This window comes from Cydia splendana, chromosome 7 (genome assembly GCF_910591565.1).
Source record: "Cydia splendana chromosome 7, ilCydSple1.2, whole genome shotgun sequence".
Lineage (NCBI taxonomy): Eukaryota > Metazoa > Arthropoda > Insecta > Lepidoptera > Tortricidae > Cydia > Cydia splendana.
Window position 1 is genome coordinate 9,705,093 of NC_085966.1, and position 16,921 is coordinate 9,722,013.

General features: G+C 34.9%; 2 protein-coding genes across 2 annotated transcripts in view; both read right to left on the reverse strand.

Moving 5' to 3' along the window:
• LOC134792123 (abl interactor 2) overlaps positions 1–16,921 on the reverse strand; it is a 296,093-nt gene that overhangs the window by 159,736 nt on the left and 119,436 nt on the right. The window lies entirely within an intron of this gene.
• On the reverse strand, positions 728–9,521 carry LOC134792113 (putative sodium-dependent multivitamin transporter). Its single transcript, XM_063763300.1, has 9 exons — positions 9,386–9,521; positions 8,613–9,175; positions 8,419–8,515; positions 7,807–7,971; positions 7,261–7,418; positions 6,197–6,401; positions 5,208–5,402; positions 4,731–4,895; positions 728–3,005 (listed from the first exon to the last, which is right to left on the reverse strand). Exons 1-9 carry the CDS (start codon positions 9,500–9,502, stop codon positions 2,985–2,987), a joined length of 1,686 nt encoding a protein of 561 aa, XP_063619370.1. The 5' UTR covers positions 9,503–9,521; the 3' UTR covers positions 728–2,984.

A 16,921-nucleotide genomic window follows, 5' to 3' on the forward strand; every position in this document is an offset into this window, starting at 1 on the left:
CTTCTTCGGAAGATAAAAGTTATCGACAAAAAAGAAAAACCTCCAGGCAACCTCGGGCGATATGTGCGGCTGCCGTTTAAGGACCTATACTATAAGTGCCGTCAACCGGAGTGAATAGGGATAGCTGGAGTGAATAGGGATAAAACTTAAAATGTGATTTACCTAGCAATTAATAATTACCCACACAAATCGTAGCATAGGTAATCTAAAATTATTTTAATGTAGTTATTAGGAAATTGTCAGGTAAATCACATTTTAATTTTTATCCCTAGTCACCCCAGCCATCCCTAACCCGGTTGACGGTACTTCTTGGCCTTCCCTTTATATATAGTTAGTAATTTTAAAATATGGAGTGTCATGTAGTTATATATATTCAGGCATGAGATGTGTTTTAAAAATAAAAGAATAGCATTTTACTATAACATGTATTTGTATATGTCCTTTATTTATAAATAATTTTTCAGTTTATATACTGTTTCTATGCATAACAGCTCTATTAAAAATAGTCCACCTCGTGTTCTAAATATAAACTTTCTTGATAGATTATTAATAAAGTGAGTATGTAAGTACTATGATTCTAGCTCTACGAGTATATGATGCTCTAACTAGATGATCAGAATAAAACTTTCATAGATTGTTATAATAACAAATTAATTGAGATTGATCATGTTTAGAATATAATCTACTTATCTATAAGTACGTACCATTAAAAATAAAACAAAATCAATAAACATCCAAATTTCATTATATTCACCATAAAACAACACCTAACAACATTCACCTAATTATCTAAACGAAATTAATATATAAGTAGCTAAAAATGCAACATTTATCATTCGAGGTTCACTCTTGTAACGTACCTAATACTTAAAATAGCAATATTCATTACAAAACTTATATATTAAAAATACAGTTTTACACCTACTATTCAATAAATAACTTTACTTATAAGCAATGGAAGATCGGTTTCTCGTAAAACTATCACAGCTGTGCAGTGCCATTGCCGATATAACTCATATAAATTTTTTACCGCAAAATGTGCCTACTTTGCTTTTTTGTAACACTTAAATGAGGTTGTGATATAGTTTTCATATAACAAAACTGTTGGAGCCCAATTACTTAGTGGGAAGCAAAGTAAAACTTATAGTTCGTTCATTTAACATTAGAAAAAAGGTAAACAATCTTGACGTGTCTTTTTATTGAAAAACGCTTTTGAAAAATAAGTCACGGCAAATATGTAACAATTTATGAATCATTTATGATTATTTACATTATTTTGCTTTCATAAATAATAGTTACAGATTTTTAAAAAGCGTTTTTCAATTAAAAGACACGTCAAGATCGCGTAGTCCTTTTCTAATGCTAAAGAAACGAACTATAGTTATTTCTTATTTACGATACAATTGCGGAAAGTAGGAAATGCGCAACGAGTGGTGATAATTTAACGCACTCTCTTCGGTCGTGTTTTAATTTATCGCCTTTCCGCACTTGTATCGTAAATAACTATTATTACGTTACTCTTAAATGGTTATTGTCAAGCACAATTACTACCGTACTACAAAAATAAGTACCCTAAGTAATAACATTGTCATATTATTATACAGGGTATTTTTTCAACCTACCCTTACTATACAGGATGTAACAAGAATAGTGGGGATCCGTTTAACGGCATGTTTGGTATCGTGTTCTGATTAGAAAAAAGTAGAAGAAAATTTTTATTACTTTTACAAAGGCATAATTTTTGGACTTTGTATGAAGGGTATTCGCGGTAAAAAAAAATCTAGGTAATTTTTCCTAATCAGAACACGACACCGAATATGCCCTTAAACGGATCCCCGCTATTTTGTTATATCTTGTATAGTATAACAAGACCTCAAAGTTTCGAAATTTACAGTATTTTATATTCCTAAAAGAAATACCTAAGGTGCAGCGGAGCAATTTCGACTGCGGGGTAATTTGAACTAATCGAAATATCTTCCATGTTTTACATTATTAACTAAAGTCACACACAACACATCTTTTTCGCTATCAGGACATTTATTGCACTCTAGTTAATAATGTAAAACATGGAAGATATTCCGGTTAGTTGAAATTACCCAGCAGTCGAAATTGACCCGCTGCACCTTATATGAAAAATATCATGAAATATGCTACCTTGGCGATTTACCCTGGCTTTTCTTCGAATTTACTTGGATGCTACCGTTAATAAATCTATACTTAACAACTCTGGACCTTTGAGGATATGGTGAAATTTAAAAATTTCAATTACAACTATTAAGTACTTGAGTTATCATAAGTAAATTGGTAAATAATAGAGACTGTCTAAGCTAACTCTGCACTGACTCTACGTACCTAGAGTTAGACCAAGAAAATTCTGCAACGATATTGATAGCACAAGCAGTGCAAGTGTTATTTTAAACGTCAAACTTCTATGAAATGATGACGTAAAAATAACACTTGTACTGCGTGCGCTATCAATATCGTTGCAGACTTATATTGGTCTACTTACTTTCTATTGGTCTATTTAGGAATGTGACTACTTAAGTACCCATTTAAGTCATTACACACTGAATAACAATTACAGTATCCGCATATATGCCGTTTTACTTAGAAATAGACAAAGGATTAGCCGTTCGGGGCCAGCTACAAATCGAACGACTATACCTACTATTACGAGTGTATATATAGGTATTTTCACTAAGATATAGGTTTAACAATCACAACAAAAGCAATAGCTTTAATTTATTCGAGACTTTCGTGTTACGGCCAAATATCGATTTTATAGTTTTTTAGTTATACACTTACCTAACTTAAAAAAAATTGTCTGTCTAGCTAAAATATCACTGAAAAAGGACAAGAATATCATATACTTAATTTTTTTAGATTTACTACTTTTTTTTACCATTCGCTACTTAATTATGAAATAAATCTAAATTCAAAATACAAAACATAAATAAATTACGCTACGTAGCATGTTCGGTTGCTCACTGCTTCAACAGCTCGCACTGAAAACAAAAAAGAAAACGTTGTATATGGTAGTCATTTCTATATAAATATATTGTATATAAGTTTTGGTAATGACAACTGTAGATCATTTCTTATCGATAACCACGACATTTTTGCCTTTCATCTTTTCGGTCATCGTAAATTTATAACACCCATACATAAATAATAGAGACAATATCAAAATAATAACACCATTTTATAATGAAACCAGAGTAAATACCTATATACGAATACTTAAGCAATTTTATAGTATCTAAATTCAAATTGTAAGCAAGCATAAAGACATGCAGTTAAATGATGTGATTAAAAATAATGAACACTACTTGTATTGTAAGACTTAACAAATTATGACATACCTCTTATATTGACAAAAACCCGACGCGTAAAGCTGGCTCATAGATAGGAGGCATCCATCTATAACAGATTACTAAGAAAGCATGGACATGCAAGGAAAAATAGCAAACTAAATGATAAATAATAAAAACTGGAAGCCCACTGCAGCGCACGGATTAAACACGCCAGTAAAGTTGTGTTTAATTTCTGCTAAATGTTAACATGTAGCTTTACATTTAATAAAATCCCACAGTGAAGTATGGCCGCGTGAACTACTTTCGTGTAGGTACATGCCAAACATGCGCTACAGTTTTAATGCCAAAACTTCCGTTAGACCCAGACATATTAAATATATTAAGAAAGGGTCACTCACGTATCGTAAGTCTAAAAACGCTCGACATGTCACTGCTCGGCATGTTCACTCTATTCTATAGGTACCGACTGACTCCGTCCGTCCGTGTTGAAGATGTGTAAACATAATTATAGTTTCCGAACGGACAAACGTCAACTAGTGTTCAAGTATTGCCACTTGGTGTCGCTACTGTCAATGCGAAATTGAAAATTACAATTATCATTGTTGTTAACTTTCTTATATTTAATTAAAACTATTAATTAACTATTCTATTCGGCGTATTGTTTCCTCAGTCCGTATGGACTTAAAATATGTGAGTTACCCGTTCTTAATATATTTAATGCGCTACTAACAGTGTTGTAACATGCAAAATATAAATAGGTAAGAAAACATAAATAAAAGGTCATTGTAAGAAAACCAACAAGCAATTTTATTAATAATTTAAGGAATAAAATGCATCGTTATTATTTTGTGTCCAGACTCAAGAGCAACGAAGACGTAAAATAATATACAAATAACCTGTTTCATGCGTTTGAAATTCATATTTAAATATATACCGTAACGTCGGGTTACATTCATCCAACCAACTTTGGCCCACATGAATAGCACGTATACCTACCTATAAGGGTCTAATAAGAAATATAAAGAGGTACGTATATTCTATAATTTAAATGCAATAGTTAAACCTGCATCGAATGAATCCCAATGTAACCCGACTTTACGGTACATCAATCCATATAATTAGTCAAGTTACACAGCCCCACCTTAGAGACAAGCCGTAGAAGTAGAACCTGTGCAGCGTGCAATACCAGGAACCCGATTCTGATTTTAATTTATTATTCTGCGACTTTTGTGGATGTTTGAGCTCTCAGCTGCCAACAGTGACATTTCTGGTCCGAAAATATCACCTTGTCAGAATTATAAGATTACCAGCTCAATTGGAGAGCTGGCTAGGGACATGCCTATTGCCTTATTTGGATACCGGTCAATTTCAGCTTCTTGGCATACACCCGTATATATTTCTCTAAAACATTCATACCTGTACATCAGCTTTCGTCTCCTGCGTGTGTCGCAACCGGCGAGCGAGAGGCGGTGTGAAGAGTGCTGGGTCGGGATGCTTGCGCCCAGCTCGCTGCCACGGGTGCTGCCGCTTCCACGCTAGCGACACGAGCGAGCCTACCACCAGCACCCATAATAAGCCGATCTGAAAATGACACCAAGTGTGTTTAATCACTGACCAGACCAGAGAGGCGGAATATCTGGATGGAATCAACACCGTTCTGTTGGTATTGTTCGAATAAAATATCCGCAGTCTGCGACGCGTCGTAAAAGCGAACAAGTATCAGCACTATCGGTGCTCAATTTAGGGCCTAGCCTCTGTCTGTTCTGTACTTTATTTGCTTTTATTTAGGCCTTGGTCTTCTCATGTTCTACTTTAAAATTGTAAGAGACAGAGACCTAGAAAAATGGTTTTAATTGCAAGTTGTTGGGTGAATAACAAGTTATTTCTACTCACTGGGCTAGTCCACAAGTAAGACACTCTGTACAAGTAGAAGTAGTCACTAGGATCCGTAGTCCGAGTCTCTGGTAGGGTAATGTTGGCTGCACACCCAGCCACGCTGACCGGCAGACTGACAGGCGTCGGCCGCGGGCCTCCGAAACTGATCCACAGTGTTACAGCCATCCCGCTGAGCAGGGCCACGCAAACACCCTGGAATTATAATGAAAATATTTTTTATCATTATCACTGCTGTAGTAAACAGTTAATAGGTACGTGCGATTAAAATTATTCGGTTAACTTAACAGGGCATCCAAAGAACATGAAATGAAAAAAGTGTATACCATCACTAATCTACAAATCTGTGTGCAATTCTTTTCTCGTAAACCATTAATTATTTCAACGAAATCTATCATCTAGTAATTGATTTGTGTTCCAGTATGTACAACATGAATTACATGCAACGTGGTTCTAGAATTTCAGCCAACCGTAAGATTAACTACGTATTTATTTATTTACTTTTTTGCTCTGAAGTAGTGACTACTTAGTACGTAGGTACTGGTATTGCGTAACCACTAGGTATTTACCTAACGGCTTTTTTACTAACAGCTATAGCTCGGAATACATATTTATTTAAGCTAAAGTCTTTGGTTCTTCATTAACCGTAAATGTTACTTGTTTTATAAGATCTGGTAAGAATTATTAGATTTACATCTATTTAATATCTTCTCTATTTACAAATAGAAATTTACTTTTTCATTTTCATGTATGCCGTAAGTGACTCCGTACGATTTAGCTTGAATTATTCATGCCAGTTTACATCTTGCTTGCTTTGCATCCAGATTCAGACCTTTTTCTACTTTTTCATTTGCGAAGGTAAAAAACATGCCCAAGGTAAAGACTCCAAACATCTGACAGCTCCAAAGATGGTGAGCGTCGCTTGAAGCAAGCCGCCCAGACGTTCGACCACGAAGGCCACAGCCAGGTACATGAAGACTTTCACTTACGTTTTCATTAGCGAAGGTAGTGAACATGCCCAAAGTGAAGACTCCGAGCATTGGTCCTCCGACAGCTCCGAAGATGGTGAGCGCTGCTTGAAGCAAGCCGCCCAAATGTTCAGCCACAAAGGCCAGAGCCAGGAACACGAGACCATATCCGCAGGCAGCCAGCTTCGTCAGCCAGGGGATGTACGAGTCACGCACGTGGCACCATCTTGAAATATACAAAAAAAAATTGTCTAGAATTTAATTTATATTCCTAAATACACGCGTATTTGGTGTCGCATGTGCATCCTTTGGCTTTGATGCTATAAGTTTAATAGGTACTCAAAATATTTGCAACTGATACATAACGTGACTACCTAGGTATTTTTTTATTCTTAAGATTTAGGTACAAGAAGTAGAATTATTTGCATATGATTGATGACACTTAAAACTGTGTAATATGTTCAACCTTGCAAATTACCTTTGTCTAATGTTGCATCTTATCATGCTAAACAATGTTTCTTATTTGCTGTCTGTGTGTTTATTTACTTGACATTATTCTATAATCCTTTTTAGTGTAGTAGGCGATTAGTTAGGTATATGTAATGTTTTAAAATACTTATGATAATATTCCTCTTGAGTAGCATGGAATATTCAAAGGTCAGATTGAAAATCGCCTTTATGTTACCTATTTTATTTAAGTTAGTTTCATCCCTGAGAAGTACATTCCTAAAATATTTTGAATATAGTATGTAGCTTAATTTTAATTCATCGATATCGGTATCAGTTATTAATCCAGGCTGAAGATATTCTTTATGTATAACCGCCCATCAGTCTGAATATCATCGCACCGCTTAGCTCGTTTTATTTCCAAATCAATCAATAACCGCAAAAATTTACTCAGTGACGCGGACTTCATTATGTTATGCTAAAGCTACCGTATCACCAGGATAATTATGGATCGCTTTATCCACGTGATAAAAAAACTGTCACTTTTTAACTCCGCGGGATAGAAAGTGACAGGCACCGTTTTATCACGCTGTCACGTAGACAAAAACGACCATTATATCCATACTGTTCTTACATACTTGCCAACGTAGTCAGTGAGCGTGACGGCAGCGAGAGCGTTGCAGGCGGCTGACACAGTGGACAACGAGGCGCTGAAGATGCCGGCCACGAACAAACCCGCCAGGCCGGGCACGGATTTCATCGCGTCCACCACGTAGTAAGGCATTAGCTGGTCCATCTGACATGCAACATAACACAAATTAATATGAGTATTGTAACCCTAGTGATAGGTTTTTATTCACGCCATTGTCATCCAATGTCAAACAGGTTAAATTGTCTGCAGAATTGCAAACAATTTAACCTACCTGTTTAAACAAAAATAAAAGTTTATCGCAAATATTAATATTGTGCTTCAATTATCTTTACGATGTCAAAACAAAGTTAAATAACATTGCCCTACCATCCATCTTTACACTTAATGAAGATAGAGTTCCAGTATAAAAAATATATAAAGACGCATACGACACATTTTCATTTTAAGTCACACGCCTTTTTAACGCATGGTTCCCGTAACTCACAAATCCTTAGTCACAAGTCTGATAGTGGCTTTCCAGACATTAGTTTACCTTAGTGATACTGCCAGCCGCCAGCGGGTCGCAGTCCTTGTACACGGCGAAAATGCCGAGCCCGCTCATGCACGTGCAGATGCTCAGCACGGAGAGCACCGGCCAGCTCCACCACAAACACGCCTGGGAGCGCTCCAGCGTTCTCACCGTCTGAAGACGCTGAATCTACAAAGTAGCAAAGTATTCAAACGCACGATTTCTTAGTCTATATAATTGCTAATTTGAAGTTCGTTGTTACAAAAGAAATGTGATACAACAGACCTAGTACGTACGTTTTATAGTTTTACCAATTTCTTAAAAAGCATATTAAATATATTAAGAACGGGTCACTCACGTATTTTAAGTCGAAAAACGCTCGACATGTTTCACTCCGTACCGAGGAGACAAACACAAGCAAGCTCCTGATGACACTCCTCGGTACGGAGTGAAACATGTCGAGCTTAAAATACGTGAGTGACCTGTTCTTAATATATTTAATATGTCTGTGTCTCACGGAAGTTTTGTTATTAAAATTCTTAAAAAGTATTTGATTAATTATTCTTTGAGGATACTTTCCATGGTTTATCATCTCTTGATTAAAATATTGCTAGAATAAGTAGTAGTAGTACTTACCTGAGTATGATTAACCGCATACAGAGACAAATAGGTGATCAAACCTCCGAAGTTCAGTGACCACCAAGTATTCCTTACTGTCGGGTCGAAAGTAAAACTGAAAAACATAATAATAGTATACGAGTTCACAAGTTCAAGTTCACACATACATTACTTTGTTTTCTTATTAAAGCGTTAGGTATTAAAGAACATACCTGTCAAACTCAAGCCTTCCTCTCTCTTTCGCAATTGTAAAAATTTTCCCAAAGCCTCCAAGCTGTACAGAACTGAATACAACTACGCTGAACACAGCACCGAACATCAACAGGGATTGTAAAAGATCAGTCCAGATTACGGCTTTCATTCCGCCTAAAGTTGCGTAGAAAGTGCACACCAATCCAACGACTAGTATTGATATCAGTCTGTCCAGGCCTGTGACGGCTTCGAGGACTATAGCAGGAGCATAAAGCACGATACCGTTGTAGAGCACCATTTGTAAAGTGTATGTGAGGGAGGCTAGCATTCGTATGTGAGGCCCGAAGCGCAGTTCCAAGTATTCATAAGTACTCGTCTTCTGTAGTCCGAAGAACACTGGCAGGTAATACCGACTTGCGATCGGCGTGGCGATGCCATACGATATGTTGATGACGACGAATTGCATTCCATAGGAATAATTTTCTGATGACACCCCAAGAAGCGTAATGGCCGACATGAATGATGCCATCAGGGAAACTGCCACGGGCAGTATAGACATGTTTCGATCTGCGAGAAGATACTCCTGTAAAATATATACATATTTTAAAATGAAATAAGTGCGTAGGTAAACGCATCAGAAAATAATTACTTAAATCATTTCGAAACAATAGAAACGGTAGTCGAAAAAGTTTTTTTAAGGTAAATTGAACCGAAAAAAACAAAAGATATTTAATAGTAAAGTTACTGAATAATGACTGTATTATACTAGTCCTTAGATATTTATTAACCACACCTCATTTGTTTTTTGTTTTCCGCCGCTGAAGCGAAAATATAGTCCAATTGCGATGGATGCGATCATTGTTAAGGCCATTATGGCGTAGTCCCATACTCCGAATACTGATTGCGCCATCTTGTCCTGAAAATAAAATAGCTTACACGTATATTTGACTGAAATTTCATTTAGCAGTCATCTGCAATCTTCTGCAAAAATTGTAATGACATTACCTATGATAATTATTTGAATTAGACCAAGATTTTGCAACGATTTTGATAGCACACCCAGTCCAAGTGTTATTTTAAACTTCTATGAAATTATGATGTATAAATAGCTGTCTGAACCTATAATAATTAAGGAACTTTTTGTCGCCATCCACAATCAGCTTCAGGTCAAGATTATTAATAGTGGTCAATTATCAATTGCAATAATTAACCATGTCATATGAAGCAATTTGGTTCAATCATTTCTAAAAACTAAGAGACGCGGCTGGTTACTACCTATACCTACGAGTACAATAATTAATCTGTTAAATGAAGTATTTTAGTAATAAGTAGTGTTGTACCGACTATTGATTTGGCCGACTAGCCGACTAGCCGACTAATCGGCGCTCGAATGGCCGATTAGTCGGCCGACTAGTCGGCTAGTCGGCCAGATCATTAGTTTCGTATAAGTTCAGGTGAAAAACAATAGTTTTGCTCCTTTGGTTGCGCTATTCATCATATTAGCTTGGCTAAAAGGTGTCCTCTACAGGTTCAAAGACCTATCACAAGAATCCTCGTTCAATTTCTGTCTTTCTTTTATTTTGCGATCCTGAGCAGACCGTCAGTACAGCTTGTAGGAGGTATTTCCAAGGCTCTATTTCGCCAATTAAGAACCTATCCCCTGTGGTCAGCGTATTTACGAGCAACGTGCCCTATCTAAGTCTCTAAATTTTGCAATAACATTACCTAATAGTTCCCCATGGCTCCACCATTAATAAAAACAAAAACTGACTAATAATAAAATTATTTAACTATCGAACTTGCATATGAAATTACACGAGAATCAGTTGAGATCGACCTGTAGAGGAAAACACCAGCCCACCAACATAACATAAGATAACGATCAAACGGTCAATTATATGAACAAAAGTTTTGTTATGCACCCTGAATATGTAATTTAGTGAAATAGACATAAAACATATGGCAAATATTGACAGTTTTTTTTTTCTGTTTTTTTTTCACTAATAAAGTGCCGACTAATCGGTCATTTTTGCCGACTAGTCGCCGACTAATCGCCGACTACAAATGTGGCCGGATAGTCGGCTTTCCCGACTAGTCGGTACATCCCTAGTAATAAGACATCGTTAGTGTCGTCCGTTTTTCTTAGATTGCTTTGACGACACTACGATGTTGCCACTTTTTAATTTCTACAATTTCTTGTCGGCCTATAAACGGTAGACCTATAATACTTACCTGCTTAATAAAATTTGGTTAGATACCTCAACTATCTACTTAAAAATAATACCAAACCATTCTATAAAATTCAAATCTCAAAGCAAAGTTTTTTGTCAAGTTCAATGGCTTTGCCACGTGAGTATCTGATGATAGTCTAACGGGCAACGGTAGGTAAATAAGGCATTTTTGAGTAGTTCGCTATTTCAAATCAATTTTATGCTGAATTATACACTTTTATTTTTCGCTAGTCTTGTAGCAAAACCTGCAAATCGCAATATTGCGTCCGACATAAATTACGTTCTGCAACGCAACGTGCGAATTTCTACGTCTAGGGGAAACATACCTGTACATGCTCGTATAAGTAGATACCTATTACCTGGTGATTGCTAAAATATTATGCATCGAACTCAATCGGAAATTACCTAGCTATACATTTTTATAAACATTATTGCTCATGGAGATATGTAGATAGGTATTTCTTATAAAAAATATTGACACATTAAAATACTATCCAGGGATGTTGCGATTATTCGCATCCGCATCTGCATCCGCCGAACATCCGCATTATTTTCAACATCCGCATCTGCATCCGCATCCGCATAAAATCGATGCGGAGCATCCGCATGATGCGGATGTCGACCACGTCGGTAATAGGAACGTATTAGCGGCGGCGCCGCCGGCGTAAGTGCTAGCCACTCACTTGCTTTTGGTAACTGTAGCTACCAGCTGTCACCCTTATTTTATTATAATAATAGAGGTCACTGAAAAATATCAATCATGTGAGTGGGTAATTTCGTCATTATATATAACGAAATCGTCTAGATCCCGAAAAGTCGGCCAAGTTACTGTTTATTAAATAAAACGCACCTATATTCTTTCTCAAATACTAAACGTTTCGTTTTTTTTAAATAAAAAATGCTAAAAATGTAATATTTGACGTTTTTTAAGTACCAAATCTTGACATCCGCATCTGCATCCGCATCCGCGGATGTGAGGCTTTAAATATCCGCATCCGCATCCGCATCCGCGGATGTCAAAAAATCTGCATCCGCAACATCCCTGTACTATACCTACAGTTTACACATGTTTAATTACTTCCTAATTAAGTATCTATCAAGATGAAGAAGAAAGTTAAGGATAAAGTATATATACAGGTAGGTACTTATAGTAAAACTAAAGGATACGCAGAAGCGCATTCCTGTTATAAAATATGATCATTATTATATTAGACAATGATTTTAAGTATATTAGTAGGTAAATAAATAAATACTTCAATGCTAATTACTGCAAATTACTTAATTATATCAATTTTGTACAAAGATGATATTTGTAATATTTGGAAATACAGCCTTGTGTAGCGTTTTAAAAATATACTATTCGTTACTTAATAAATAGTTTTGAAAAAATCTAGGACCATTGCAAAAAATATGAGTAAGTACAGCGAATAAATGAGTTCTTAAAATATACCATGTTAAAGCAGTACCTACTTTTTATTTAAAAATATGAATAAAAATCTTAATATTAGGTTATTTTTTTATAAAATACGTACCTAGTTTAATTAAAATTTATTTAATAACTTACTTGTTATTAAATAAATTCATTACAAAAAAAAACAGTTAAATGATCATATCATATATCAACAAAATCATATAAAACATTTAATAATCATTTAAAATTAAAATATTGTGCACACTATTATTAAATAATTTTACGGTTTAGACTCACTTGTTTGTGCGCGAGTGACTAAAAACAAGTGAGTCTAAACCGTAAAATTATTCAATATTAGTATGTCTCACAACAGTTTAAATTCGATTATTGTGCACACTTTTAATTGATAACTAAACATCGTTTTCTAATTCATATTACAAAATTAAATTACATTTTTAAGTCATAAATTTCTTACACCATTGGAATAGCATTATTTAGCCTTGATTATACTTACCAAGTCTCACTGGAGGTCGTCGAATTCAGAATAAATATTTTTGTTTGTTAATTTTAGAAATCACAATATCACTTTTCTTTGAATTATTTGTTAACCTTACATTTATTTTCACGATCACATAAACTTAACCCAAAAATATTAACATTACGCGTATTATTTATGAATTATATTGTGTAACGCTACATCAGGTCTGATTAGCACCAGTGAATCTGGTGTAATGTCATTATGTCACTTTAATGTATATAATACTGGGTTTTAGATGATGGCAGCATTGCTTTAGTCAACTGGCTGAAGCTTATAGGTTATGTTTTGGGCGATATCGTACGATATCTGCCAACACGTTGCCCCTTTAAGCGGTTTAAGCGCTTTACGTTACACTGTTCTTGTCAGATTGACTTGGTAAATGTTCTTATCAGAAAACAAACTTTGGTCAACCACACGTTCTTTTACATTTTCTTATATTTTGCATTTAAGCAGCCATCAATTCCGAGCGCAGACGTAGAAACGGTGAAACAAATTAGGTACGTTTTTATAGATTGCTTTGTTGGCATTTTTTACACCCTATCCAAAAAATAAATTAAAGTAATAAAAGCATTGTTACTTATCTATTATGATTGCTTTCGAATACGAAGTCTGTTTTCTTAACGTCGTCAGAAACGTTTTGCGCCTGGAATAATGCAAGGGGTCGAAAACTGGTTTCGAGCTGTAGTCTCTGGAGCCCGATTGTGATTTTAATTTCTTATTTTGTACAAAACAGTGACGTCAACCACTTTTTGCAATGGATGGCTATCAATGTAACGTAAATTTGCCTAAAAAAAGCTACGTTTCATAATTTCAAAATGCTTAAAGAAATTTTGTCCACGCTTATTTTTTGACAATTTTATGTTATTTGTTCTCAAAATCACGAGCTCTTTTGATTATTATGAGACGAAAAAAGTCTCAAATCTATTTCCATTCCGTTATCACTTTTCATAGAATTGGTACTACTGTAACAGAATAACGAAAAATGATATGGACATTTGGGAATACTTTATTCTCCTATCAGGATCGAAAGAGCATTAGATTCGTAAGAAAATAACTGAAAACGTATACATACCTCCTGAAAAAATAAACAAAATCTTCGTCCTACTTCATATCTAAAACCAAAGAGAATAGATAGTATAGAGGGCTATTGCCAAAGTAAATTTTGTAGTCACGGTACATTTAATGCCATCTATCGACACACGATTAAAACTTAAAATAAAATTGAAAATGTATAAATTTATCAAAATATGTTTACGGATAAATAATTTTTAATTTTTATTGTTCCATACTGACCCATGTTCTTTCACTGATATGTGTTAAAATTGTTAAATATCAAACGATGTCGTCAACGCCATCTAGCCGAGAAGAGGCCAAAGGTATGGCGCCATCTATTCGAGAATGACTTTTTCTTGATTTCCGAGGCACGTTTTTTTCTTAGACTTTATTTATCTTATACGGAGTTATATATATATATCTCTGCTAAAACTAAAGCGCTTTACGCTGATAACGTATGCGCACGCATATTACCGCCTTCGCGAAGTTTACAAAACAATGGCCACACCAACCAATAGATTAATGATACTTTTAACCTTGTTATTTGAACACAATATCACTGCATTTGCATTTTTAATGAAGGCAAGTAATAAAATTATTATTTAATAGGTATTTTATCCTAGTCATTAATCAATAATCATGGATCAGGTATATAGCCTACTGCGCCATCTATACGTACACAAGCAAAGGTACTAACTGCAGTCATGGGGCTTGGCGTGTAAATTATTATTTTCTATGTTCTTAGTTCTATTGCTACTCACTAGGTGGCGCTATTGAACTTGTATGTCATTCATCCATATACAAAGATAGGGATATATAAACGGTGGCTAAAAAATAACTGTATTCCCGTTGCCAGTGAGGTTTTGGGATTATACTGAGCAACCTTGGAGCATTTAATAACTGGAGTCCAACCCCGAAATCGTGAAAAAAAAATTCACCCTTCCATAGAAAATGGACCAGCAAAAATGTATGAAACAGGCAACTTTTTTTTGGGATTTCGGGGTTCGTCCCATAGTAAAAATTGCTCAGTAGGTATAATCGCAAAACCTCCCTGGCAACGGGTATATATATGTATGTACTATAGCTACCTTCCGCCCAGACAAACACGTATAGGGATGCATTTTTTTTTGCTGTATAGCATTTGTAAAGAATAGGGGCTTTAGGGTTCTTTACAGGAGAAAATGATTATTTTCGAAAATAATCGCCGCAAAAGTTAAAGATATATAGGGTGTTTGGTACATCGTTTGCCAAATTAAAACGGCAGATAGGTTGAGTCATTTGCTATCTTCCCAGGCCTAGAAATTTTTAATTTTTACTTGCGCAGTAGTAAAAAAACCATGGCCAATTTTTTTTTCTATACATGAGAAGATTGCAAATGACTCAACCTATCTGCCGTTTTAATTTGGCAAACGATGTACCAAACACCCGTATAATATCTACAAAAAGTCCCCTTAAGTTGCCTATTCAATTGTGACGGACGGTAAACTACAGAAACCTATACTTGCCTATACTGACCCTGACATTATCGTGGCCGGTTTATTCAAATTATAAACATACTGATTTTAAAAAAATTACCTTCTTAGCAGTCCGCTTCTTTTTTTGCTAAATATTCCTTTGTTGAAATATACTAAGTACTACTAATAAATATACATAGCTGAAAATGTATGAAAAAAATTGCCAACAAGCTAACTAATCTAACTCTCATCAAACCTTTCGAAGTCATTTTTTTTTACTTTGAAGAAATAAATGCATGCATGGATGCAATTATTTTTGACACGTGTAACGTCGTCACCTGTCACACGGTCTTCGTGTTAATTTAATATAAATGGTCTTTATGATAGCCGAGTTGGCTATTCAGCTTCAGCCATAGATTATACCCAACCGCAGATTATATAGCTCTTACGAACCCATATATATATTTAAGGAAACGAAAGTGTGTATAAATTTTTTTAGGCACCCAAACTTTTATGGTCACCAATACTTTTTAGGCCAATTAAACATTCACCGAAAATTAAACCTACCCAATCCCCGAAAACATCACTAGAGGAACTCATCTCAGATTCAGCAGTTATGTATTCCACGTATTTTACCTTCGCCGTGCTAAATGAGGTCACGGCTTGAAGCCCGTTTGTCTCTACAGTTTGCATGAATAAAATACTTGTACTTGTACTGAAGTACCTACTCAGTAATTTGAGTTGAGTAACGGACCACCATTTGCCCCACCGTGCATACTACGAGTACTTATAAGCGTTTACAGCTGGTGTATTTTTGATACAAAAATTTCAAATATTAAATTAATTATGCTCTTGTGGTTAAGAATAGATAAAACATTTCTTTCGTTTGAGTTTGCAGTTATATCAAAAGTACACCCAGTGTGACATTCAAAAACTCATTCAACCGTTTATTTATTCTCATGCAATAAATTCTAAGTTCAAAATTACACTTACGGTTTTTATGTATGGTACATACAGCAGCAGTGACTTAAAAGGGTTGAAAAAAAAGAGAAGAAGATTAAAAGGAGGTAGGTATATTAATACATTAGTTAAAATGCAATGTTTTTTTAAAGTACATTTTCAGAAGTTAGACAAGTTTTCTGGCCCGCTTTCAATTTCTTTTAATGGGTTTGCAATAGTAACTGCAAAAAAAAATTAAATTAACTTGAGATTGTGACAAGACATGTGAGATTGATACAAAGTAGATAAAAAAACAATGTCGACTAAGTATACAAATAATCCCCTCCTACAAAAGTTTACACAAACAAAATAATAATGACAATACAAATATTAATCTAGACTTGATTGTTTAACAGTAAATAATATACCACAAAAATGGATGTCCCTACTCGTAATATAAAACAAATGCACTTCGCTGTATAAATGGCCCTTACTTGTATTTTTATGTATATTAAGCACATTTAACATTGAGAGGGCAAGGTAACATTATATTATAATATGTAAATTTTAAAGTAAATAACACCTTTTCGGCGTCATCGCAACCCATTTATTACCACAATTACGTTGTCGGGATACAACTAATAATTTTCTAAATTAACTTATTAATATTAACTAAGATTACTAATACATGTTAGATCAGATA

Bases quoted from the DNA above. Each gene is read 5' to 3' on its own strand.
- LOC134792113 (XM_063763300.1), bottom strand. From the start codon at position 9,502: ATGGCGCAATCAGTATTCGGAGTATGGGACTACGCCATAATGGCCTTA. The intron at 8,516-8,612 runs GTATGTTCTTTA...TATGTTTTTCAG, and splicing joins GGAAGGCTTGAGTTTGACAG to TTTTACTTTCGACCCGACAG. The intron at 7,419-7,806 runs GTAAACTAATGT...GTTGCATGTCAG, and splicing joins CGGCTGGCAGTATCACTAAG to ATGGACCAGCTAATGCCTTA.